This window comes from Canis aureus, chromosome 13, assembly GCF_053574225.1.
Source record: "Canis aureus isolate CA01 chromosome 13, VMU_Caureus_v.1.0, whole genome shotgun sequence".
In the NCBI taxonomy this organism is placed as follows: domain Eukaryota; kingdom Metazoa; phylum Chordata; class Mammalia; order Carnivora; family Canidae; genus Canis; species Canis aureus.
Genome location: NC_135623.1, coordinates 22189974 through 22214087, shown reverse-complemented (window position 1 = coordinate 22214087; position 24114 = coordinate 22189974). Strand labels below are relative to the sequence as shown.

The following is a 24114-nucleotide window of genomic DNA, read 5'->3' as shown; positions in this document are numbered from 1 at the left end:
GAAACTAAACCGGACAGTGGTAGGACTGATGAGTTTTCACCTATTCGGTACTGCTATGTGCCAGCTACTTTCCTTGTGTCACTTCATTTAATCCTCAAAAGAACCCCAAGAGTACAGAGCCTGGCTCATATTAGGTATTCGAATGCTCCGATGAATGAATGATGGAGGTACTTTTATGTTTTTCAAGCTAAGGCATTGAACACAAAGATATTAAGAATGCTTCCCAAGGTTATGCAGCCAACCAGAATCAAACCAGATTTGGCTTCAAAGCATATGCTTTTTTTTTAGCTAAAAAAAATAAAAGATTTATTTATTTGAGAGAGAGAGGGTGTGTATGCGTTTGCCCAGAGGGGTGGGGACAGGGCAGATGGAAAGGGAGAAAGAAAGTCTTAAATGGACTCCACACTGAGCTTGGAGTCCAACATGGGGCTTGACCTCACAACCCTGAGATCACGACCTGAGCCACCGAAGCGCCCAGTTTCAGTGCACTTCTTGCCACGTCTGTCCTGATGTCCTCAGAGCAGTCTCTGCATGTTTGTTGAGGGAGAGAGGGAGGGAGTCCTGCACAGACACCCTAAACCCTGGCGGAGGCAGAGAAGCTTGATGTCTGCTCCTGTGATAACAGTGAACTGTGAGACCCAAGATAATTTCAAATAGGCCAGACTCATACATAACAGGTGCTCAAGGTATATCTGTTGAATGAAGAATTATTATTTTCACCGACTTCAAAGTCGTCTTGGTGTGACTGGGAACACAGAGCGTGTATGTGTGTGGTTGTCCACTAGGGGGAGTTATTTCACACGATTCTCAGAGTGGAGGTTCAGGGAGAGAACACCGTGTTTGGCTCCCCCTGAAAATCCTCCTAAAGCAGAGGAGGGAAGGTCTGACAGGTCTTAGATGTGGTCCTAACAGTGCTGACCAGAGAGGATCAGAGAGGAATTTCTCTGAGCTGGAGGACACCAAATTGCAAGACCAAGGTCAAGTCCTCCCAATGTGATGGCCACAGTCATGGTAGAGAAGACTGTGACCAGGAGGATTGGGTGATACAGCTGAAGGAACTAACCTTAAAAGGGTAGTGTTGGGGACGCCTGGGTGGCTCAGTGGTTGAGCGTCTGCCTTCGGTTCAGGGCCTGATTCTGGGGTCCTGGGATCAAGTCCTGCATCGGGCTCCCCACAGGGAGCCTGCTTCTCCCTCTGCCTGTGTCTCTACCTCACTCTGTGTGTCTCTAATGAATAAATAAATAAACTCTTTTTTTTTTTTTAAAGGGCAGGGTTAGTTTGTTTTTAAAAACCAAATATTGATTGAACATGGTGTGCCAAGCACCATGCCAAGTACTGGGGGGTTGCTTGTGTTTGTTTGCATTGAGGAGAAAAAGGACTAGTTCAGAAGGAGGAGGGGAAAGAGGATGAGCGCCCCTCCTCCCATGCTGGAAAGGGGTAGTGACCTTGTTCCCCTGAGAAGGCTACAGAGAAAGTGGAATTCTCAGGGAAAGTCCAATGAAAATGGAGTGGAGAAGCTTAGGGGGCAAAGTGACTCTTTCCCTCATAGTGGATCAGTGGTGCAGGAGCCAGGTGACAGCTTCACCTCTTTTTTCATTGAGAACCACACCTCCCCACCTCCACCAAATCTACCAACCTGCCTGGCCTGTTACCCACGTTCTCTGCTCTCTTTCCCATTACAACCCTGTGTCCCTGCTCCCACCACAAGTCAGCTCTTCTGCTTCTGCTTATTCTCTGAGGTACATTCATAAAGCCTTCTCATAAACAGAGCTTCTCTCTTTCTCCTGGGCTTAAATCTAGGGATTAAAAGAGATTTAAAAGACGTGCACTCTCAGGATGCCTGGGTGGCTCAGTGGTTGAGCATCTGTCTTCAGCTCAGGTTGTGATCCCATGGTCCCGGGATCGAGTCCTACATCAGGCTCCCTTCATGAAGACTGCTTCTCCCTCTGCCTGTGTCTCTGCCTCTCTCTCATGAATAAATAAATAAAATCTTTTTAAAATAGATAAATAGGGCAGCCTGGGTGGCTCAGCGGTTTAGCGCCACCTTTGGTCCAGGGCGTGATCCTGGAGACCGGGGATCGAGTCCCACGTGGGGCTCCCTGCGTGGAGCCTGCTTCTCCCTCTGCCTGTGTCTCTGCCTCTCTCTCTCTGTATCTCTAATAAATAAAATCTTAAAAAATAAAATAAAATAATAAAATAAATAAATAAATAAAACATTTGCACCCCCAAGTTAAATTAAATGATAGCATTTAAGGACTCATACCCCTCTTTGACCCCAAATTCGCCTCCACTCACTCATTGTTCCATTTTCTTCCTACTTGATCTCACACACACACAGCGGCTTTTGACCCAATTGGCCCAAAGCAACCGGCTTTCTTCTCTGGGCTTCTGTGATACCGCTCCCAATTTTCCTCCTGCCAGCTGCGTCTTCCATGTTTGCTATACTTTCTCCTTTTTCTCTACCAGACTGTTGGGTCAGCCTACTTCGCATCTCTTTACCAACACCTTCTGCCTGCATGATTTTGTCCAGCCCCCTAGCTTTACACACCACATAAATGTTATATATTCGAGTCCCAGACTGTGTCCCTGGCCTGATCTCTCCCCTGATATCTCCCCAGACATCTGAAATTCATAGCCAAAACAGAACTCTTGACTTTCTTCCCAAATCCTGTTCTGTCTCCTATTTTCAGTAAAAGGTGCCACCACCACCCCAACTGCTCAAGTAAAAAGTGAAGGACTAGGGAAGTCCTGGTGGCTCAGCGGTTTAGTGCCTACCTTCGGCCCAGGGTGTGATCCCGGAGTCCAGGGATCGAGTCCTACATCGGGCTCCCTGCATGGAGCCTGCTTTTCCTCCCTCTGCCTGTGTCTCTGCCTCTCTCTGTTTCTCATGAGTAAATAAATAAAATCTTTTTTTAAAAAAAGTGTAGGACTAGTACCAAATGATCTGCATTCTCTCACCTCCTCCCTGTCCCACCCTTACCGAGTCCTCCCAGCTCTGTCCCTACTTACACTGTCCCTACCACAATGGCCCTCTGCTAACCCGCCATTCTGCCTGCTAGTTTCTGCTTCCATCCTGGCCTCCTGTGATCCATTCTGCCATTGTGGCCAGAACAATCATTTCAAAAATAGCTTCTCATTGCACCTACACTAAAATCTACACATTTGCCATGGCCAGCAAAACTTCCGGAAGTCTCTTCCCCTAGACCTAGGATTGATGGACAACTTCTCCAACTTCAGCTCAGACATCGCCTCTGGGAGAGGCCTCTGACCACGCTCTCTAAAGTTTGCCCACTGCCTCCCACAGCCCCCCTCAGGCTTTCTCCACCTCACCACATCACTGCACTTCCCTCCTGCAGAAATTACCTCATTCGTTCATTTACTTGTCTAGTGTCTGTGCTCTGTAAGAAACTCCACTCCAGGGGCAGCCCGAGTGGCTCAGCGGTTTAGCGCCGCCTTCAGCCCAGTGCCTGATCCTGGAGACCCCGGATCGAGTCCCGCGTCAGGCTCCCTGCATGGAGCCTGCTTCTCCCTCTCCCTGTGTCTCTGCCTCTCTCTCTCTCTCTCTCTCTATGTCTATCAAAAATAAATAAATAAATCTTGAAAGAAAGAAAGAAAGAAAGAAAGAAAGAAAGAAAGAAAGAAAGAAAGAAAGAAAGAAACTCCACTCCAGAAGAGCTGAGACTTCATCTTCTTTGTCTACCACCGTACCCTGGTGTCTAGACAGTATTGGCCAGTGTAGCCTCTTAGATATTCGTTTTTTTTTTTTTTTTTTTTTTTTTTTTTATAAATTTATTTATTTATGATAGTCACACAGAGAGAGGGAGAGAGAGGCAGAGACACAGGCAGAGGGAGAAGCAGGCTCCATGCACCGGGAGCCCGACGTGGGATTCGATCCCGGGTCTCCAGGATCACGCCCTGGGCTAAAGGCAGGCGCCAAACCGCTGCGCCACCCAGGGATCCCCCGATATTCGTTGAAGGAATGAATGGAGATGAGTGAATCATGTATATCCTGGCTTATACTGACAGTCATCATACTGAAATAGAATTTGAAATGCCTTGTTTTTTCAGCCCAGATGGCTAAGTGGAGGCTGTGTGTATTAAATGACCCTTTATTTCCTGAGAGTTGTTAGGGCCAAGGAAGAGGGTTTGGAGGGGAGAAAAAAGGAAAGTTTCCTGGAGGAAGGTAAGAGATGGGAAGGCCACAAGTACACAGAGTGGATGCTCTGGTCACCTATTACTTGTAACAAACCACCCCAAATTTAGTGTCATAGAACTATCAACTATTTTACTCTCGCATAATATGTAGGTTAGGTATTACAACAGGACACAACAGAGGGGGGTGATCTCTGCTCCACGTTTTCTGGGGCCCACCTGGAAGACAGCTGGGGACCACAACTAGAACTCGAGGCTAGTACTGATTCTTCCTTTCACCTCAGGCCCCAGTATGGTTCACATGGCACCTTATTTCCTCCGAAAGAGTAGAAGAGAAACCTGTGCGCCAAAGAATGGCTTTCTAGTCCTTGGTGCAGGGGCTTCTGGTTGTCCATTCTTGTCTACTCTTCACTTTGAAGTAGAAATAACCAGGGAAAGGGTACTGATGTCCACTAATTTCAGAGGGAGTTTTTTCCCATTAGAATTGAGATTTTAGAATTTCTTTTAATGATGATCCCACTTAACATTTGAGAGCCAAAATTAAAATTAAGAGAGGCCATCTTCAAAGTGGTACTGCCTGGAATTTATCTCCATTTATGATTTCTGTGAAGTGAAAAATGGCGGTTTCCTCCCAGGGAGGATTGCTATTCCAGGAATTGGTGGCAGGCAGGGACTTAATCATGACGAGCAGTCTAAAGCCACAGAAGTACTCGCTCACTGGTCTCGCTTCCTAGAGAAGAGAAATTTCAAAGTCATAGAAAGTTTCGCAGAGGAAGAAATTAATGAGTTCTGTTGGGAATTTGAAACATATATGTGTGTGTAAATATATCTTTTGCAAATAAATTATTACCTCAGGATCATAAAAATTACTATGTATGACTTAATTAGAAGCAGACCAATCACTGTAAGTTAATTTGCCAAATATATGCCTGCCAAAAATCAATTAACCAACTGAGTGCCCAGCTCACCAAATTACCAATTTACTGACAACATGTTTCCTTTAAACATTTGTAAAGTTTGGAGATCCCTCGGCGGTTTGGCGCCTGCCTTTGGCCCAGAGCACGACTCTGGAGTCCCGGGATCGAGTCCTGTGTTGGGCTCCTAGCATGGAGCCTGCTTCTCCCTCTACCTGTGTCTCTGCCTCTCTCTATATATATGTCTATCATGAATGAATAAATAAATAAAATCTATAAACATTTGTAAAGTTTAGAGCATTGGTTGTATCGTTAGGGCCTGAAAGCTAGAAGTTGGAATTTTCGGCCCATGAGCCCTTTGTTGGGTGCCCTCTCTGGCCCCTGGTCTCTGTTTCTCTGTCCCCCCTCTCCACATCTCCTCTTCTCAAGGATGGGGGGTCTAGGCCGTGCAGTACAATGACCTCCAGCAGGGTCCCGCATCCGGCCCCCCTTCCCTGCCACAGCAGCTACAGAGCTCGGGCAGACACAAATGAAGTTTCCTTAAAATGCTGCTTTGAAGACAAAATGAAAGCCATTCTATTCAAACTTTGCAGAAATCTGCAAAAGCTGTTAAATCAATCCATCTATATCCATTACCCATTGCTATATAACAAATTACCTCAAAACTTAGTGGCTAAAAAATATAAACATATTTTATCTCACAGTTTTTCTGGGAACAGGTTAACTCAGTGGTTTTGGCTCTGGGTATCTCATGAGATTGCAGTCAAGCGGTCAGCTGGTGGTGCGGTCATCCAGAGGTGTGACGGGGCCTGGAGGACCCCCTTCCAGTGTGGCTCACTCACACACCTGGAGAGTTAGAGCCAGTTGTTGACAGGAAGCCTCGAGTCTTCACCATGAGGGCCTCTCCATCGGGCTTCTTGACTGTCTTCACAACAGGGCAGCTGGCTTCTCTCAGAGTGAGTGATCCAAGAGTGAGTGCAAAGAAGGGACCCCACTACTTTTTGTAATCTAATCTCAGAAGTTGCACACTGTCACTTGTGTTTTACCCTCTTCGTTAGAAACGAGGGGAAAAATGGGCTCTACCCCTTGAGAGGAAACATACTAAAACTTTTGTGGATGTATTTTTTTTATTAAAGATTTTTATATATTTATTCATGAGAGACACAGTGAGAGAGAGAGGCAGAGACACAGGCAGAGGGAGAAGCAGGCTCCATGCAGGGAGCCCAATGTGAGACTTGATCCCAGACCCCAGGATCACACCCTGGATTAAAGGCAGATGCTCAACCACTGAGCCACCCAGGAATCCTTGTGGACATATTTTAAAACCACTGTACCATCTCAAAAACACAAACAAAAACAAAAACAAAAAACACCCCACTGTATCATCTTATAAGAATTGCTGAAAAATGAACACATAGGTATAAGAAACAGGTTATCCCTTGGGGGACAATAAGTGGGAAAGTTGTGATTCACACCCAGGGTGTCTGACCCCTGCACCTGAATTATCACTACCACACTCTCCTGTCTCTCCAGTATTATGAAAACAAGACTTCTAAATTTTTTTCCACTTTTGAGAAACAGTCAAAAATCTGAGGAGAGACAATATTATTAGTACCATAAAACATAATTATGTTTTCTTAGCTTCATGCCCTTCTGAGGGTCATGCAAATACTATAATATCTCATTTTTTAAAATATATTTATTTATTTATTTATTTGAGAGCGAGCAAGTGTGAGACAGAGAGAGCACAAGCTGGGGGGAGGGGTAGAGGGAGAAGCAGGCTCTCCGCTGAGCAGGGAGCTCAGAAGCAGAACTTGATCCCAAGACCCTGGGATCATGACCTGAGCCAAAGGCAGATGCCACCCAGGTGCCCCAGTAAGATCTTATTTTTAAAACTACACCTTCTGCCCCATAGAACCTTGTGCCTTTACTTTCGTCTTCTGAGCTAATCCACATCAGCAGGAGGAGTTTCAGCCTTTCGGGCTGTGTAAGAGGCCACCTGTCCTGTGTGACTTCATTGAACAACAGCCACAAGGCTCTGACACTAAAGGATAGTTTGCCATAAAGATCTACTGAATATTCTTAAAAGATATGTTATCTCCCCAAAATCTTATACTTTGACTGCCACACTTAATTCACTGTTCATAAGTTTTATTATAAAATCTCCCATAGTTGGAGCAGCCCAGGTGGCTCAGCGGTTTAACGCTGCCTTCAGCCCAGGGTGTGATCCTGGAGACCGGGGATCGAGTCCCATGTCGGGCTTCCTGTGTGGAGCCTGCTTCTGTCTCTGCCTCTCTCTCTCTCTCTTTCTCTGTCTCTCATGAATAAATAAATAAAATCTTTTAAAAAATAAAAATAAAATCTCCCATAGTTGTTTATTTTTAAATAGAAAGTCCTTGGGGAACACTCCTTTCTAATGGCCCGGTTTGCCTGGCCCTCCACACCTGTGTCTGCACCACCTCCCCCTTGTGTCCCGGGGGCCACCAGTGCTGGGCGCTCCACTCGGGTGTTAGGGCCAATACACAGCACCCGTGCACAGGCTGGCTGGACTTGGTGAGCCTTGCCCAGAGGAGCAAATACCCATGGAAGACACACGACAGTCATTCTGAATTCAGCAGTATATATACCACCAGAGTACATAACATGGGTTACTTTATTGATTGACTTTTTTACAAGAAATAGTGTGTAAAATATGCTCTTTTTTTTTTCCCAACAAGGAGTTTTTTTTTTTTTAAGATTTTATTTATTTAATCATGAGAGAGAGAGAGAGGCAGAGAGACAGAGGCAGAGACACAGGCAGAGGGAGAAGCAGGCTGCACGCAGAGAGCCGGACATGGGACTCGATCCTGGGACCCCAGGACCACACCCTGGGCCAAAGGCAGGTGCTGAAACCGCTTAGCCACCAGGGCTGCCCCCCAACAAGGAGCTTTGAACAGGATGTGGTGAAAGAGGTGGTGAGATGTCCAGGAATCAGAGGTAGGATGCAGCTGGTCAGGGAGATAGATGCCTGACCCGGGTCTCTACCACCCAGTAGCCACTTGCCCAATGTTCTCACTCTCTTACCGGCTGCAAAAGGAAGCAGCAAACCCGTGTCCGGACCTCACTGAAGCGCGTTTCTCCCGTGTGGCCAGGAGGTGGCAGTCTCGCGTGGAGGTGAAGGCCCAGAACTCGGGCTTTCTTCCCGAGGCTCAGGAGCAAAGAATTATTAAAAAAAACAAAACAAAACAAAAAACTTCCTCAGTGCTGAGTCCCTTAGAGAGAGCTACGTGCTGGGGCGCCTGATTGGTGCAGGCAGTTTAGCAACCGGCTCTTGGTTTGGGTTCAGGTCGTGATCTTAGGGCCCTGATCTCAGGGTGAGTCCACATAAGATTCTCTCTCCTTTAACCCCCACACCCCCAACCCCCGACGCGATCACTCTCTCTCAAATAAATAAATCAATCAACCTTTAATTTTTTATTTATTTATGATAGTCACACAGAGAGAGAGAGGCAGAGACACAGGCAGAGGGAGAAGCAGGCTCCATGCAGGGAGCCCGACATGGGACTCAATCCCAGGTCTCCAGGATCAGGCCCTGGGCCAAAGGCAGGCACTAAACTGCTGCGCCACCCAGGGAATCCCTAAATCAACCTTTAAAAAGAAGGAAGGGGAACCCTGGGTGGCTCAGCCTGCCTTCAAACCAGGGTGTGATCCTGGGACCCAGGATTGAGTCCCCCGTCCGGCTCCCTGCATGGAGCCTGCTTCTCCCTCTGCCTGTGTCTCTGCCTCTCTCTGTGTGTCTCTCATGAATAAATAAATAAAATCTTTAAAAATAAATAAATAAACAGAAGGAAAGATGGGATGCCTGGGTGGCTCAGCGGTTGAGCGTCTGCCTTTGGCTCAGGGCCTGATCCTGGAGTTCCGAGATCGAGTCCTGAATCAGGCTCCTGCAGAAAGCCCGCCTGCTTCTCCCTCTGCCTCTCTATGTCTCTCATGAATAAATAAATAAATCTTAAAAAAAAAAAAAAAAAAAGAAGGAAAGAAAGAGCTATAGTTGCATGCCATCGCCGCAGCCCCCGGGTGCAATGCCATTTCTAAGGTGTCTGCCCCAAACCACGCTGAGCCAGCTGCTGCAAGCCTGTCTCCTCATTGTGATTCCCAGAGCAAGGCATTCTTTCAGCGTTTCTTCAACTATCAGACAGGGGATCACGGAACTTTCTTCCGCAGCTGACAGGCTGTGGGTTCCAGAGTCTCTTGCATTGAAGTCTGCAGGGCGGCCTTTGCGTCTGTGCCGCCTGCTGCTGTCAGGGCAGCCCTGCCACCCAGTTGCTTGTCCATGAGGGCCTGAGCCCTGTGGAGCTGCTTCTCAGCCTCCTGGGCCGTGACCTCCTGGTGGCTCAGACCCCCCCAGATCATACTCCCCTTTCACAGTCCCCTCCCTGAACACACTGAGCACTTCCTCCCCTGAGCCCGAGCTCTCCTAGTTTCCTCCTGTCTCTCTGGAAACTGAGGTGCAGTCCTTTGTACCTTCTGGTCCCTCCACCAATCCCTTAAGTGCAGGCTTCTTTTTCTCTCATGATTCCATCCCGGGTCCCCTGCTCTCGGTAGGGGTACCCAGAGGTACCTCATCTACTCCCACGGTTTCAATTACCGTCTATAAGGATAGAAACACCAAGGGCTGGCCTTTATGAGGTGCCTCTTCCCTGTCAGTACTGCTGCGGCTCTCTGCACATGAAGCCTCACAACAAGCTGACAGGGTAGACACAATTATTATTCCCATGTTGTGGCAAACGGACAGAGCAGTTGAATGACCTCTCTCTGACCCTGTTCAGAACTGGACTCCTCAGATTCTGGCTATAAGGTCCCAGTCTCAGTGAAAAGCTCCCAATGCTGGAAATGGAGGTCATGGCCCTCTCTTCCTGCTTCCCACCTGCAACCAACGTCTAACACGACCAGTCAACTTTAACACCTTCATATCGTTCAAATCTCCCTCTTCTTCATTCTGTTTCCACTGTTATAACTCATGTCTCTGTATTTCTCACCTCTAAACCGATCTCCATCTCTCCAGCACAGTGGCTACTGTCCTCCCACCCCTCCACCCAAACGGAGGCAGCAGAGCTTAGTGGTGAAGAATGTGAGTTTTGGAATCCGAAATAGCAGAGCTATTCTGCTACTTTTTCATGTTTGACCTTAGGCAAGCTACTCAACCTTTTTGAGTTAGTTTCCTCTGAAATGAAAGACAAGAGGGACAACTCGGTGGTTCAGCCAGTTGAGTGTCGGACTCTTGATTTCAGCTCAGGTCAAGATCTTGGGGTCATGGGATAGAGCCCTGCATGAGGCTCTGTGCTCAGTGCAGAGTTTGCTTGGGATTCTCTCTCGTCCTCTCCCTCTGCCCCTCCCCCTGCTCTCAGGTGTGCTCTTGCACGCTCGCACTCTCTCTCTCTAAATAAATTAAATGAGGGCAGCCCAAGTAGCTCAGCGGTTTAGCACCGCCTTCAGCCCAGGGCCTGATCCTGGAGACCTGGGATCGAGTCCCACATCGGGCATGGGACCTGCTTCTCCTTCTGCCTGTGTCTCTGCCTCTCTCTGTGTGTCTCTTGTGAATAAATAAATAAAATCTTAAAGAAAAAAATCTTTGAAATGAAAGACAAGAAGAAACACCTGCCAAGTCCTCAGAAGCCAGTCTGTCTCCTCAAGCTTAGCTCTCACTCTGTGACCCAACACCCCATGTCCCAGCCACACCTCTCTGCTTGGCTGGCCACAATGGTGACATGCACTTGCCACATTCTTCATTCCAGTCCCTCCCTTCTCCTCCATGGATTTTTAGCTCACATGTCCCCTTCTCCAAGAGAGCCTTCTCCGGATTCCCTATCCCCAGTTCCTCAACATACTTCACACCAACTGACTTCCTTTGTGTTCCCGTGGTTCTTACAATGCTATGGCCTACATACCAGTTTCCTTACTGGCATCCCCTATTAAACTGTGTCATCCCTGAGGGCAGGGATTGTATCTTAGTCCTCCTCATAGCCCTAGCACAGGGGTCTGGCACACAGAAGATGCTCAGTATTTTGTTAGGTAAATGAATGAACCAATGAATAAATCAGGGGCTGATCCAATTTAGGAAAGGTGGGTGTTGTCAGCAACTCAGGTTTCAGTCAAAGCTGCCAAAGACAGTAATCCCCTGTTGCTCTCTGCTCTCTGAATGACTCTGCTATGCTTAGGAACGAGCACAGTGTATGAAGAGTTGTAACTGCGGTTCTTGTGGAGACATTTGGACAGAGTCTAGCACTTTCACTTTGGGTGTAAACATTGACAGCTGTGAATTTTAAAACTCAATCAAAAATGATTCAGTGACTAAATCTTCATTTTTCCGAGGTGTTCCAAGTATTGCAGATACACTAGCAGTGACGGCTTGAGCATTTAGGGTGAAGTGAGCAGGCAAAAGTAGATATTTATCTCCTGGAGTACTTGGTCCTCCACAGGCTGAGAATACCGTTTGTGGTAGGGGAAATTTCATAAAAATATTTTCATTCATTCTTTCCACCCTGAATATTCTCTGAGTCATTTCTCTCTGCAGTCTCTCTTAGACGCAAGCGTTTTTCCCCAGTGTCCTGGCACTGACGTGTGCCAAGAGCCCAACTACTAGGGCAGAGCATGCTGCAGCTGACAGGGCCCCCCAGAGGTGGGTGGGAGGGGGGTGCCGACCACCCAGAGAGGGAAGGGCTGCCATCCAAGGCCTGTCCCCAGAATACTAAGCACTAGAAGGGGTACAGGGATGTCTTTAAGAGTTCTCCTACCAGAGAGTAAAACTTTGATTCTGTGATTGGGAAAAATATGCCGAGACAAGACTGGCTTTGTGTGGGGCTTCAGGCCTGGATCTCTGCGCACCCCATGGCTCTGCGGTATGGGTGGATGGGAGGCTCCCCAGGGCTTGAGACAAGGGCATTTTCGGGGAGGCCTTACTGGTACCTTTCCTTATACCAGCTCACCAGCCAAAGAACACTCTGAGCCCTGGGGTGGAGAAGTCGGCACTCCTCCTTCTGGTGCTCAGCACCAGGCAGGAGGGTAGAGTGTAGGGCGTATGAGACACAGGATGGGGTACTGGCCTCCTCCCCAGCCTCTGCCTCTGGTAGACAGGCCACTGTGCTGTTGGTGACTGTTGGTTACAGTATTCTGACAAGATGATAAATCACCAGCACATGCTCATGGGCAAGCAACATATGTTTGTTTGTAGTTAAGCAAGTAAAGCTTCCAAGAGCTGCAGGCAGCCTCCCGTACACACTCCTGTGTGCTCTGCAGATCCGTGCGGTCCCTGTCACTGGCCATTTTGCTGGCTGCCCCTCGTCCCCCACCATACAGGAGGGGCTACAGTCCCTTCACTTCTCCATACACCTGCCTTATATGGAGCGAGTAGTCATGGTATGTGGCTCAGTTCTGGGCTGACTGGGAAGTATAAGGTCCTGGCTTCAAAGAACTCTCTCAGAGTCAGCCATGGGGGATGGAAGGATGGCACTGTGGCAGTGCTGGCTGGCTCTCCAGCCTGTGAAGGGGCAGAGCCAGGAATGGTTCCATGGCTCAGTGTGGACAAGGGCTGCGGTGGGCAGCACAGAGCCTCTCCTGACATCATCTCCCACCAGGCTGGCAGTTTCTGAGCAGAGTTCTAGTTTGCCATTACCTGAGTGGTCTCTAATGCGCAGGAACATAGGATCTAGTCAATTCTATTCGGCATTTATGGACTGGACTGGTTTGAGGCTCTGGGAAGGCAGAGATGTCTCATATATGTTCACTGGAGTTCACAGTAGTGGAGAGACTGTTACTGGATGACGCCGGTACTCCATGGTGAGAAAATGGTGTCATAGAGCTAGAGACACAGGACTTCTACTCCTGAGTGGTCCAGAGTGGAGGCAGAGGGAGAACAGGCCAGACAACACTACTTGAAAGCTAATTTCTTTTTTTTTCTTTAAGATTTATTTATTTATTTGAGGGACACCTGGGTGGCTCAGTGGTTGAGCATCTGCCTTCGGCTCAGGGTGTGATCCCAGAGTCCCGGGGTCGAGTCCCACATTGGGCTATGTGTGGGAGCCTGCTTCTTCCTCTGCCTGTGTCTCTGCCCTTGTCTCTGTGTGTCTCTCATGAATAAATAAATTAAATCTTTTTAAAAAAATTTATTTAATTATTTGAGAAAGAGAACATGTGCACATGGTGGGGAAGGATAGGAGGAGAGAGAGAGAATCTTAAGCAGACTCACGTTGAGTACAGAGTCGGACTCAAGGTTCAATCTCACACCCTGACACCACCTGAGCTGAAACCAAGCTTTCGACACTTAACTGACTGTGCCAGCCAGGTGCCCCTTGAAAGCTAATTTCGGAGGTGAGTCTAAAAGAATAAGTAACAATAGTTAGGTGGAAAAAACTCTTTTTTCTAATAATAGTAGACTAGGAAATTTGGATCAGTCCTCCTTCTGGAGGGCTTGATGTTGAGTTGTTTTTACTCACAGCACTTCTAATACCAAATAGGTTTCCACACCAAGCAGTTGTCCAGGTCTCCGCAGACATCAAGTGGGTATCCTACAATTCACTTCAATTCAATTGTGACACTAACTACCCAGAATCAGCTTCAGACTCCACAGGATTAAGGGCTCAGCACCGCAAAACTGCACTCACTTCAAATGCCAGTCATAAGTATTGGGTCCCCATATTATTGATACTTCTGTCCCACTTGGCTTCAAAGCCAGGGGTGTTCTTGTAACCCTTCCTTCCTTCCTTTCAGTTTCAATCATTTACTAGAACAACTCATAAAATTCAGGAAAGCATTTTGCTTACTATTAGCAGTGTAGTATAAAGGCTACAGCTCAGGAACAAGAAAATGGAAGAGATGTATAGGGCAAGGTATGGGTTGGGGACTGCCCCAGGCACACCACCCTCCCACACCTCAATGTGTTCACCAATCCAGAAGTTCTCTGAAACTATCACTTCAAGGTATTTAAGGAAGTTTCATTGTGTAAGCACGGTTATTAATGATTGATGAGCAAATCATTGGCTATTCATGATTAAATCACTATCCAGGCCCTCTCCCCTCCCCAGAGGTCAGGGGATTGAGATGAACATTCCAATCCTGTAATCACTCCTTGGTCTTTCTACTGATTAGCCCCCATCCTAATGCCATCTAGAGGCTTCCAGTCACCAGTTATTTCATTTGACATATAAAGGATACTCTTCACATCTCTTCACATTCTGGAGATTCCATGGGTTTTTAGAAGATGTGTGTTAGGAACCAGGGGCAAAAAAAATATTTCCCATCATATCATAAATATCTGAAAGGAAAAAGAATTGTAAAAGAAAAATTGGCCTGTCTCAGGTGGGAGATGTGATACCGCAAGCATAAATACATTAAGCTGGGACCCCAGAAGACAACGTCCTCCTGATAAGGATGAGCCAGAAGTAAGCCAGCCCTCAAATGACCTTGCATGGATTATACAAACACCTGTGTGGTCCAGGAAACTTCAAGTCTTGAACTTAGACAAAAGTGGTTCAGAACTGTTGTGCCCAGGTGACTGACAGAAAGAAAGGAAAATGCTCTCTGGAAGAAAGTATCTCCATCCTGCAGTTTTTTCCTACAAATAATTTTCCAAATACAAGGGCAACACAAAGAATAAGACAATCATGCACACAAAGAATAAGACAATCATGCACACCAGTAGACTAGAAGGTGACTGACTCAGAAAGACTTCCACCTATCAAAAACTAAGGGTTTTTCTTTTTAAGATTTTATTTATTTATTCATGAGAGGCACAGAGAGAAGCAGAGAGAGAAGCAGGCTCCACACAGGGAGCCCGATGTGGGACTTGATCCCAGGTCTCTAGGATCACGCCCTGGGCCAAAGGCAGGCGTTTGACTGCTGAGCCACCCAGGTGTCCCTCAAAAACTAAGTTTTAAAAAATCTGGTAAATAACTTTAGGAAACAAAAAGTTATAAAAAGTGACATAATAGATTTAAGAAGTAACCAGATGGAATTTCTCAAACTTAAAAATACTATAGCTAAGGACGTCTGGGTGGCTCAGTCAGTTAAGCATCTGCCTTCAGCTCAGGTCATGATCCCAGGGTCCTGGGATGGAGTCCCATGTCAGGCTTTATGCTCAGCAGGAAGTCTGCTTGTTCTTCTGACTTTCCCTCTACACCTCCCTCACCACTGTGCTCATTCTCTCTCTCTCAAATAAATAAATAAAATCTTAGAAAGAAATATCAGACAAAGTAGACTTCAGAGCAAAGAAAATTACCAGAGATGGAGAGGGACATCAAATAATGATGAAAAGATAGGTCCACCAAGAAGATAAAGCGATCCTAAATGCATATGTGCTGACAAGACACTTTAAAAATATGTGAAACAAAAATGGGAGAATTGAAAAGAAAGATCTACAATTACAGAGACATCTATACCCCTCCCTCAACAATGTATAGAACAACTAGTAAAATCAGCAAGTAGAGGTGCCTGGCTGGCTCAGTCAGTAGAGCATGCAACTCTTGATCTCAGTTAGTGCGTTCAAGCCACACATTGGGCAAGGTGGCTACTTAAAATAAATTTTTACAAAAGAAAAAGAAAAAGAAAAGAAAAATCACCAAGTATATAGAACTCAACAACACTATCAACCAGCAGGGTGTAATTGACATTTTTAGAACACAATTCTATATTTCTAGAAAGGGAAGGGAATAATTCCAAACTAATTTTATGAGGCTAGTATTACCCTAATATCAAAACCAGACAGTGACAGTACAAGAAAAGTACAGATCACTATCCATCATCAATACAGAGGCAAAAATCCTTAACAAAAGATTAGCAATTAGGATTCAGCAATATATAAAAAGAATTATATATCATGACCAACTGGGGTTCATTCCAAGAATGCAAGGCTGGTTCAATAGCCAAAAAAATAAATTTAATCTACCAAATTAACAGACTAAAGAAAAAAACTCATATTATTATGTCAATCAGTGCATAAAATGCATTTGACAAAGTCAGCACCCATTTATGATAAAAACCCTAAAGAAAATAGAACTAGGGACCCCTGGGTGGCGCAGCGGTTTGGCGCCTGCCTTTGGCCCAGGGCGCGATTCTGGAGACCCGGGATCGAATCCCATGTCAGGCTCCAGGTGCATGGAGCCTGCTTCTCCCTCTGCCTGTGTCTCTGCCTCTCTCTCTCTCTCTGTGTGACTATCATAAATAAATAAAATTAAAAAAAAAAAAAAAGAAAATAGAACTAGAGAAGGACTTCCCCGACTTGATAAAAAAGCATCTACCAAAAAATCTACAGCTAACATTATACTTAATAGTGAAACACTGAGTGTTTTGTCCCTAAGTTCAGGAAAAAGGCAAGGATGTTTACTGAAGGATTACTACTACCAAAAGAAAAATGATCCTAGGAGACAATTCTCTACAGGTCTGTCACATTTCTGCATGTCTTTCAAGTGAAATACCAACTGCTCTTTGTCCCAGACTGTCTTTTTTAGGATGTTGGTGAGCAAACAGCTTTGGAAAATAAAGATATTTCCCCCTTTAGAGCAAAAGGCAGGCATGCTTACTGACTATAACATTCAGGTTCTCTGAGATCAGGGTTTCTTTTTGTAGTGCACACCATTGCACAAGCAGGCATCCGTGTGTGTTACCTCAATGGGACTTGGGGGCAAATGGATTTGAGGCAAAAAGAGAAAAGTCACATAATCAATATGAAGAATATAAAAGGAGACATCACTAAAGATGCTACAGTCATTAAAATGATAAAAAAGATAATATAATGGGGATCCCTGGGTATCTCAGTGGTTTGGCGCCTGCCTTTGGCCCAGGGCATGATTCTGGAGTCCCGGAATCAAGTCCCGCATCGGGCTCCCTGCATGGAGCCTGCCTCTTGCTCTCTCTGTGTCTCTCTTGACTAAACAGATAAAATCTAAAAAAAAAAAAAAGATGATATAATGAACTTTTTAAAATATGCTTGAAAATGTAGATGAAAAGTGCTATAAATTATAACCTACTAAATGGACTTGTGACGAAAGAGAAAACACAAATAGTCCTCTAACCAACAAAGAAAATGTATCAGTAATTTTTTCCATAAAATCAGTTCAGAGAATCTATCAAACATTCAAGATAAAATTCTAGTTTTACACAAAATCTTCCCAAGATTAGAAAAAGAGAATACAAACCCCAATTCATTTTCTAAGGTTAGCCTAATCTTTTTTTAAGGTTAGCCTAATCTTAATATAAAAATCCATCAATGATAGCATGAAAAAGAGAAATTATACACCAATCTGCATAAACCCTACCCAAAATATTAGCAAATTAAATCTAACAGCATATGCTAAGGATAATAGGTCATCTTGGAATGCACATATATCATCATAATAGGAAAAAAGTCTGAAAAAAATGTAATGTCTGTCCAATAAGAGATATCTACAGAAAACTATAGCAAATGCCATACCTATACCTAATAGATGAAACATTGGAAACTTTTCCTTTGAGCTCAAAAATAAGACAAACTCACAAATATTCCTCTCCATGGAAATCTTTAGTAAAAGGCAAGACATGCAATCTGAAGAGAAACCAGAGTATACTCAGCTATGTTTGCCACTCTTTCCACAATTGACTGCAGTTCCCCAAGACTGGTGTCTATTCCTGTGCTACCGCCACTCTGCTAGAAAAACTTGTGAAAGGAATTTTGGGAAAAGATGTAAGTTGGTCCAAGTAAACAGGGAAATGTGCAGTTTTAAACCTAAATGTAGTATCGAGGCTGGCACCCTGGTTAAGCAAATGTGCCCTCTGGATGAGATGCTAGGGTTGGCGGACAGTGGTGCAAGGTTCACAACCTGCCCCACCCACTGCTTTGAGTGTGAGGGACCCCAAAACATTGTTTATTTATTTTTTTTCCAAAACATTGTTTAAAGAGTGCCTGGGAAAGAAGAAAAGAAAGAAAAGAAAAAAGAAAAGAAGAAAAGAAAAGAAAAGAAAAGAAAAGAAAAGAAAAGAAAAGAAAAGAAAAGAAAAGAAAGAAGAGAAAAGAGAAAAGAGAAAAAAAAGAAAAAAGAAAAGAAAAGAAAAAGCGCTTGGGTAGCTCAGCTGGCTAGGGTGGGGCTCTGGTTTCATCTCAGGTCATGATCTCGCGGACTCCTCGCCCAGTGGGGTGACTGCTTGAAAGATGCTCTTTCTCTACCCCTCGCCCCCAACACGTGTACTCTAAATAAATGAGTCCTTAAAAAAAAAAAAAAAAAAGCATTTCCATGATAGGACAACAATTAGTGACTTTAAAAATATTTTTTAAAGGTGTTGCCCAACTCTGGAAGGCTCTGGGGGCCCTAAGAAGCCTGGGCCCCTAATCCATATGGCGACCCAAACTTAGGTTCTCTCTTAATTCATCCTTGAGCTTGCAAAAGACACACCCCAAAATAACAACAAAACCCAGCGGGATTGAGTCCCACATAGGGCTTCCTGCCTGGAGCCTGCTTCTCCCTCTGCCTCTCTCTCTCTCTGCATGTCTCATGGATAAATAAGTAAAATCTTATAAAAAAAAAAAAAAAAACCTTAGTTATTCGCTAAGCATTAAATCAGGAACCTAATAACACTTTCACAAGCCAAGCATCTGTCTTTTAGACACTCAACACTTAGCCTCGCCTAAGCAAGGCCTCCAAAAATTTCACTACCAATTCTCTCGTGCTTCATCCCACAAAAGCCTTCGGCAGCTACACTAAAGGCCCAAATTAAAGTGGAAAGAAACAAAATATGCAGGGGAGCCCTATGCCCACCGCTCCAGATACGGGCTGATCCCCCTACGCTTGCCGTGCCTTTGCACCTGCCCACCAAAGCTTTTCTTCCATTGCAGAGAATTATCTCAAGCATAGCCTTACTGGGTAAAAATTCCCCGACAAGGAAATAAAAGGTTAATTTTTCATTATTTGAAGAGATAATACTGGTAATAGTTCCCAGGTGTCTATGTGAGTTCTGGTATGCAAATGACCTAGTCAGAGACCCCAGCCTTCCTGAAGTCTTGGCTCCCCTGGGGGTCAGCGGAGGGCAGGGGGGGGGGGGGGACGACCTGTCTCCTGTGCAGGGGAACAGCACATCCTGTCTTCCAATAGCATATACCAACTCACCCTGTCCCCTTCCAGCTCGGCCTCTCTGTGATTCCTTTCTGCAAAAATATTCCATTTCCCCCACCTTCCCAGCCCCCCCCCCCCCCCCCCCGCCGCAGCCTGACCCCTATGAAGAACACCACACTGTACACCTGGCACAATAGGTGTTGGGTGCAGATTTGCTCCAAGGCTGTGTGAATGCCGGAATGAGTGAATGCCTGGAAAGTACCTGTAGAAAAACCTCAATAAATTCTAGTTCCCTTCCCCTCCCTATCCCTAACCAAGTCTTGCCTTTTGCTTCCACCCCTATCCTGGCCATGGGACCTTAGCCAAACTGCTTTACCTCTGTGGCTCGTTCCCTCAAACCTAAAATGGGCCAACGGTCACAGGGTTATTGCAAAGCAAACCTCTTTTCAAACCTCTTTTCAGCTCTTCCTTCGATGGGCTGCTGTGTGGAGAACCCAGGTGAAGGTTTCTCCAAACCTCAGCCTCTCCTGTTTCCACCCTTCTCACTCCCTGCCACACGTCCTCCACCCACTAGTTCTGTCTCCCTCTCACCCAGGGTCTTTGCCCATCCTTTCTCCATTTGAAGACCTAGCTGCTCCCACCTCCAGGACACCAGGATTGCCCTGAGCCACCGCCGAGGGGCCTCCGGCCCTGCCAGCCTCTAAGCCTCCTTGATGGGTAGGCTCACCACCCAGCGCTTCCTCCTGCCTCTGTGCCTAGTTCTTCGAGGGCTGATTGTGGGGGATGAGGTTCTGCCCCCTCCTCCTCTTTAGCCCCAGACAGAGGACGGCAGAACTGAGATGTTGCCTGCCCAGCTCTCCACACACACACGGTTCTGGCCAGTAAAAGGTGCTAGGACAGGTGCATGAAGGGGATGCAGGTAAAGGGAAGAGACTCGGTTCAAGGGCGTCTTGGCTTGCTTGGTGGGGACGGGGCGTGTTGGAGCGTCAGGCCTCCCCAGGCTTCTGCTTTTCTGCAGCCATCGAGCTGATCAAGGACCTGGTCAACTACGACGTGTGCCAGGCGCTGCTCAAGGGCCTCGTGGCGCTGTTGATACCGTCCGTCAAGGAGACCAGCAAACCGCAGCCCAAGATCCTCAACGGTAGGGAGCGGCTCGGCCTGAGGTCGCGGAGGGGGGTGGAGGGGGTGCGTGTTGGGCTTGGGGAGCCCGGCCTCGCGCCTCACACCTCCCGCCCCCGGGCCTCCACCAGACTCCTCGGTTCCCCAGTTCACCGCCCACCTGCCGGTGTTCCTGCAGCAGGCCGCGGCGGCCAAGGCCATCGGGTAAGCGGGCAGCGGGAGTGGGGGGAGGCGGCGAGCCAGGAGCGCCGCGGGGTGCCGAGGGGTCGCCGCCGCCGGTTCCCCGCGCAGGGTCCTGGCGCGCAGCAACACGAGCGTCGCGGAGGAGCTGCTGCACCAGCGCGTGGTGCACAGCCTGATGGCCGCCATGGGCAACACGGACCACAGCAACAGCCAGCGGCAGGCCAGCCTCACGCTCGAGGTGGGCGGCGGGCGGCGGGCGGCGGGCGGCGGGCGGGCCCCGGGCGGGCGCAGAGCCGTCACCCTCCCGCCCGCCGCCGCAGTACTTGGTGCAGATGTTCCCGGTGGTGGAGGAGCACGTGCGCAGGTCCATGGGAGAGGGGCTCTATCAGCTCTTCCTCGTGAGTGCTCCGCCCCCCGAGCGGGAACCCCGCGGGACCCCCGCCTCGGAGGGGGCCGGGTGGCCTCGCCCCGGGCGGTGGCCCCTCCCCAGCCCCCCCTCGCCCCGCCCCTCCTCCCAGCCCCGCCCCCGCATCCCGGACACGCCCCGCGCCGCCCCGCCCGCCCCCCGCAGCCCCGCCCCGCGCCCCCCGCAGCCCAGGAGCCCCCACTGCCTCGGGCCCCTGGCTCCCGTCCTCAGAGCAATGCCGAGGACTTGTACATGAAAATAGACAGCATTCAGGCGGACATCTTAGCGGCCAACAAAGTCGACGTCTCCAAAGGTGAGTGGGGAGCGAGGGGACCCGGCGCCAGGAGCTGCGGCCCCCCAGGCTCAGCCCCGCGCCCCGCGCCCCGCGCCCCGCCCGCAGCGTTGTGCTTCAGCGGCGTTTCCCACCGCAACTCGAGCTTTCCCCGCGGCGCTCACGAGCCCGAGAGGCCGGCTTACGTCACCTACTTCCAGAAGGAAGATACGGAAGGAAAGGAGTGACGGAGCCTTGCGGGCCTTCCGGAGGGGCCGGGGCCGCGGTTCAGGGAGCCCGGCAGGCGGGCCCTGGGGTCACGCTCACCGCGACTCCACCGGCCCCAGGCGGGAGGCTGCGGGGGGCCAGGGGGAGCTGCCGGCTGGCGAGGACTCAATAAATAGTCTTGCTGTCTGTCTGTCTGTCCTCTCTGTGGGGGCAGGGGGGAAATGAGAGCTTGGTGGAGGGCTGGGGCGCCTCTGCTCAGCCGGGGGAAAGCGGGTGCAGAGGGAAGCAACATCGACAGCCCGGAAGGTTTAAGGCCCGGCCTGGGGCGAGCCTCCCCCTGCTCCCCACCGGCCCCTGGCTCTCCCGGGAGACCACGGCCGCCCGCTCTTTCCCCTCCCTCTGGTTGCTTCTTCCTCTCACTCCCTATTGCTGATTCATTCTCTCAACCCAGCTGCTTTCAAATTGAAGTGACCTTGATGCTCTTTATCTACTTTTTTACCCTGGTGATCTCATCCAGTCTCCGCTTTCAAGGCCATCTGTATGCCAGTGACTCCCACGCTTCTACTTCCGGTTAAATATTTCCACTTCTCTGCGGCCAAAACTGAACTGATCCCCTCCCGCCTTCCCCAACGCAGCTGATGGCGACCCATCCTCTCTGCGACTCCGAACGAAATAGCGTCGTCCTTAATGTCTCTCTTCAACATCTGTATCCATTTGTCTGTGGACTCTACCTTCCGAGTACATCCAGAATCCAGCCATAATCTCACTACTCTGTTGCTGATACCCTAGCCTGAGCCACCATCATTTTTCCTGCTTCGTTTTCCCACCACTACTTAGACTACTCTAGAGGTCTTTCTTTTCTTTCTTTCTTTTTTCTTTCATAACGTTTTTATTTATTCGAGAGAGGCAGAGACATAGAGGGAGAAGCAGGCTCCTCGCAGGGAGCCCTATACAGGACTCAATCCCAGGACCCTCAGGACCCCAGGATCATGACCTGAGGCAAAGGCAGACACTCAACCACTAGCCACCCAGGTGTCCTCTAGTGGTCTTTCTACCCCATTCCCTTTTCAATATAGCAGTAGGGTAGTCTTTTAAACTTAGATTCTAGTCTAAGTCAGCCTTCCACTCAGGTCATGATCACTGGGTCTCTGGGATTGAGCCCGGCATCTAGCTCCTGCTGGGTGGAGAGACTGCTCCCTGCTTGTGCACATGTGCTCTGTCACTGTCAAATACATTAATAAATCTTTTTTAAAAAACAACAGGGACGGGACACCTGGGTGGCTCAGCGGTTAAAGCATCTGCCTTTGGTTCAGGGCATGATCCTGGAGTCCCGGGATCGAGTCCCACATTAGGCTCCCTGCGTGGAGCCTGCTTCTCCCTCTGCCTGTGTCTCTGCCCCTCTCTGTGTCTCTCATGAATAAATAAATAAAATCTTTTAAAAAAAATAATAAGGGCAGCCCCGGTGGCGCAGCGGTTTGGTGCTGCCTGCAGCCTGGGGTGTGATCCTGGAGACCTGGGATCGAGTCCCGCATCGGGCTTCCTGCATGGGGCCTGCTTCTCCCTCTGCCTGTGTCTCTGCCTCTCTCTCGCTCTCTCTGAATGAATAAATAAATAAATCTTAAAAAAAATAAAATAAAAATAAATAAATAATTTTAAAAAACAACAGGGATGCCTGGGTAGCTCAGCAGTTGAGCATCTGCCTTTGGCTCAAGTTGTGATCCTGTGGTCCCAGGATCAAGTCCCACATCCGGCTCCCTGCAGGGAGCCTGCTTCTCCCTCTGCCTGTGTCTCTGTGTCTTTCATGAATTAAAAAAAAAAAAAAAAAAAAAATCTTAAAAAAAAATCATACATGGCTCTCCATTTCAGGAACAGTAAAGCTAAAGTCCTTCCTGTGGCCTGCAGGGAGGACTGTAGGCAATCTAGTCTTCTGTGACCTCTGAACTGTCTCCTACTTCTTTCCCCTTCACTGGAGAGCATAACTACATGGTTCTTAGAACCTTTCACCTCAGCGGTGTAGCTACATGGTGAACCCCCTCACCTCCTTGCAACTCTATACATAAGTTACCTTCTCGATGAGGGCTAACCTACATTACCACTCCCTATACTCTGGCCCCCAAGTCCCTTAAGCTGCTATTTTCTCCCCAAACACATTTATTACTTTATTTGTGTATGGCCTGTCTCTCCACCTGTATGTATACATAAGCTCAACGAGGGCAGGGGTATTTTTGTTCCTTACAAAACATCCCTAACACTGAGAATAATGCCTGCCATGCCCATGTTAATGACTGAGGTCTGAGGAAATTGTCCATCAAATCAGAGGAAATGAAATCAGAAAGCCGTAATTCCCCAAGTGGCCACAGGAGGGCATCACCGGCCCTGATATTGTTAATCTAAGGCGGGCCAGCGTTTCCCTCAAACCGACCCGGCTTTGAGAGAAAAGTTAACAAAATGTAGTTATGCTTTACATAAAGCTAAAGGGGTTTTCTGTTTTAAAGAAGTGCCCGTTTTTATTCTTCAGATGCTCTTTGTTTTGTAGAATGATGGTAAAAAAAAAAAAAAAAGTACCCCAGAAATTTTTTGGAAACTTTAATAATCAGAAAATCCAAAAATCTGGAAGCCACTGGTCTAAGGTGACCATAATTTTTTTTAATTTATTTTTATTGGTGTTCAATTTACTAACATACAGAATAACCCGCAGTGCCCGTCACCCATTCACTCCCACCCCCCGCCCTCCTCCCTTCTACCACCCCTAGCTCGTTTCCCAGAGTTAGCAGTCTTCACGTTCTG

General features: G+C 47.7%; 1 protein-coding gene, 1 long non-coding RNA gene and 1 other non-coding gene across 14 annotated transcripts in view; 1 reads left to right on the top strand and 2 right to left on the bottom strand.

The window, feature by feature from the left end:
- Nucleotides 1-21517, top strand: part of ARMH1 (armadillo like helical domain containing 1) — a 49549-nt gene extending 28032 nt beyond the window's left edge. For 8 of the 12 annotated variants that reach the window (XM_077845284.1, XM_077845280.1, XM_077845289.1 and 5 more), the window contains 6 exons: nt 20121-20261; nt 20371-20443; nt 20531-20660; nt 20743-20820; nt 21060-21141; nt 21321-21517. In XM_077845284.1, the coding sequence (XP_077701410.1) occupies nt 20121-20261; nt 20371-20443; nt 20531-20660; nt 20743-20820; nt 21060-21141; nt 21321-21499 (683 nt within the window). In that variant the 3' untranslated portion in view covers nt 21500-21517. Of the gene's footprint in view, nt 1-20120; nt 20262-20370; nt 20444-20530; nt 20661-20742; nt 20821-21059; nt 21142-21189 lie in introns of all 12 variants that reach the window. The other 4 variants (XM_077845286.1, XM_077845285.1, XM_077845287.1 and 1 more) reach the window with 4 other exon arrangements.
- LOC144282102 (uncharacterized) lies at nt 4271-8660 on the bottom strand. The gene is made up of 2 exons (XR_013350455.1): nt 8130-8660; nt 4271-4882 (listed from the first exon to the last, which is right to left on the bottom strand). It is a non-coding gene; the product is annotated as an uncharacterized LOC144282102 (long non-coding RNA).
- LOC144282768 (U5 spliceosomal RNA) lies at nt 17527-17639 on the bottom strand. The gene has a single exon (XR_013351211.1). It is a non-coding gene; the product is annotated as a U5 spliceosomal RNA (small nuclear RNA).
- Nucleotides 21518-24114: the final 2597 nt, after the last annotated feature.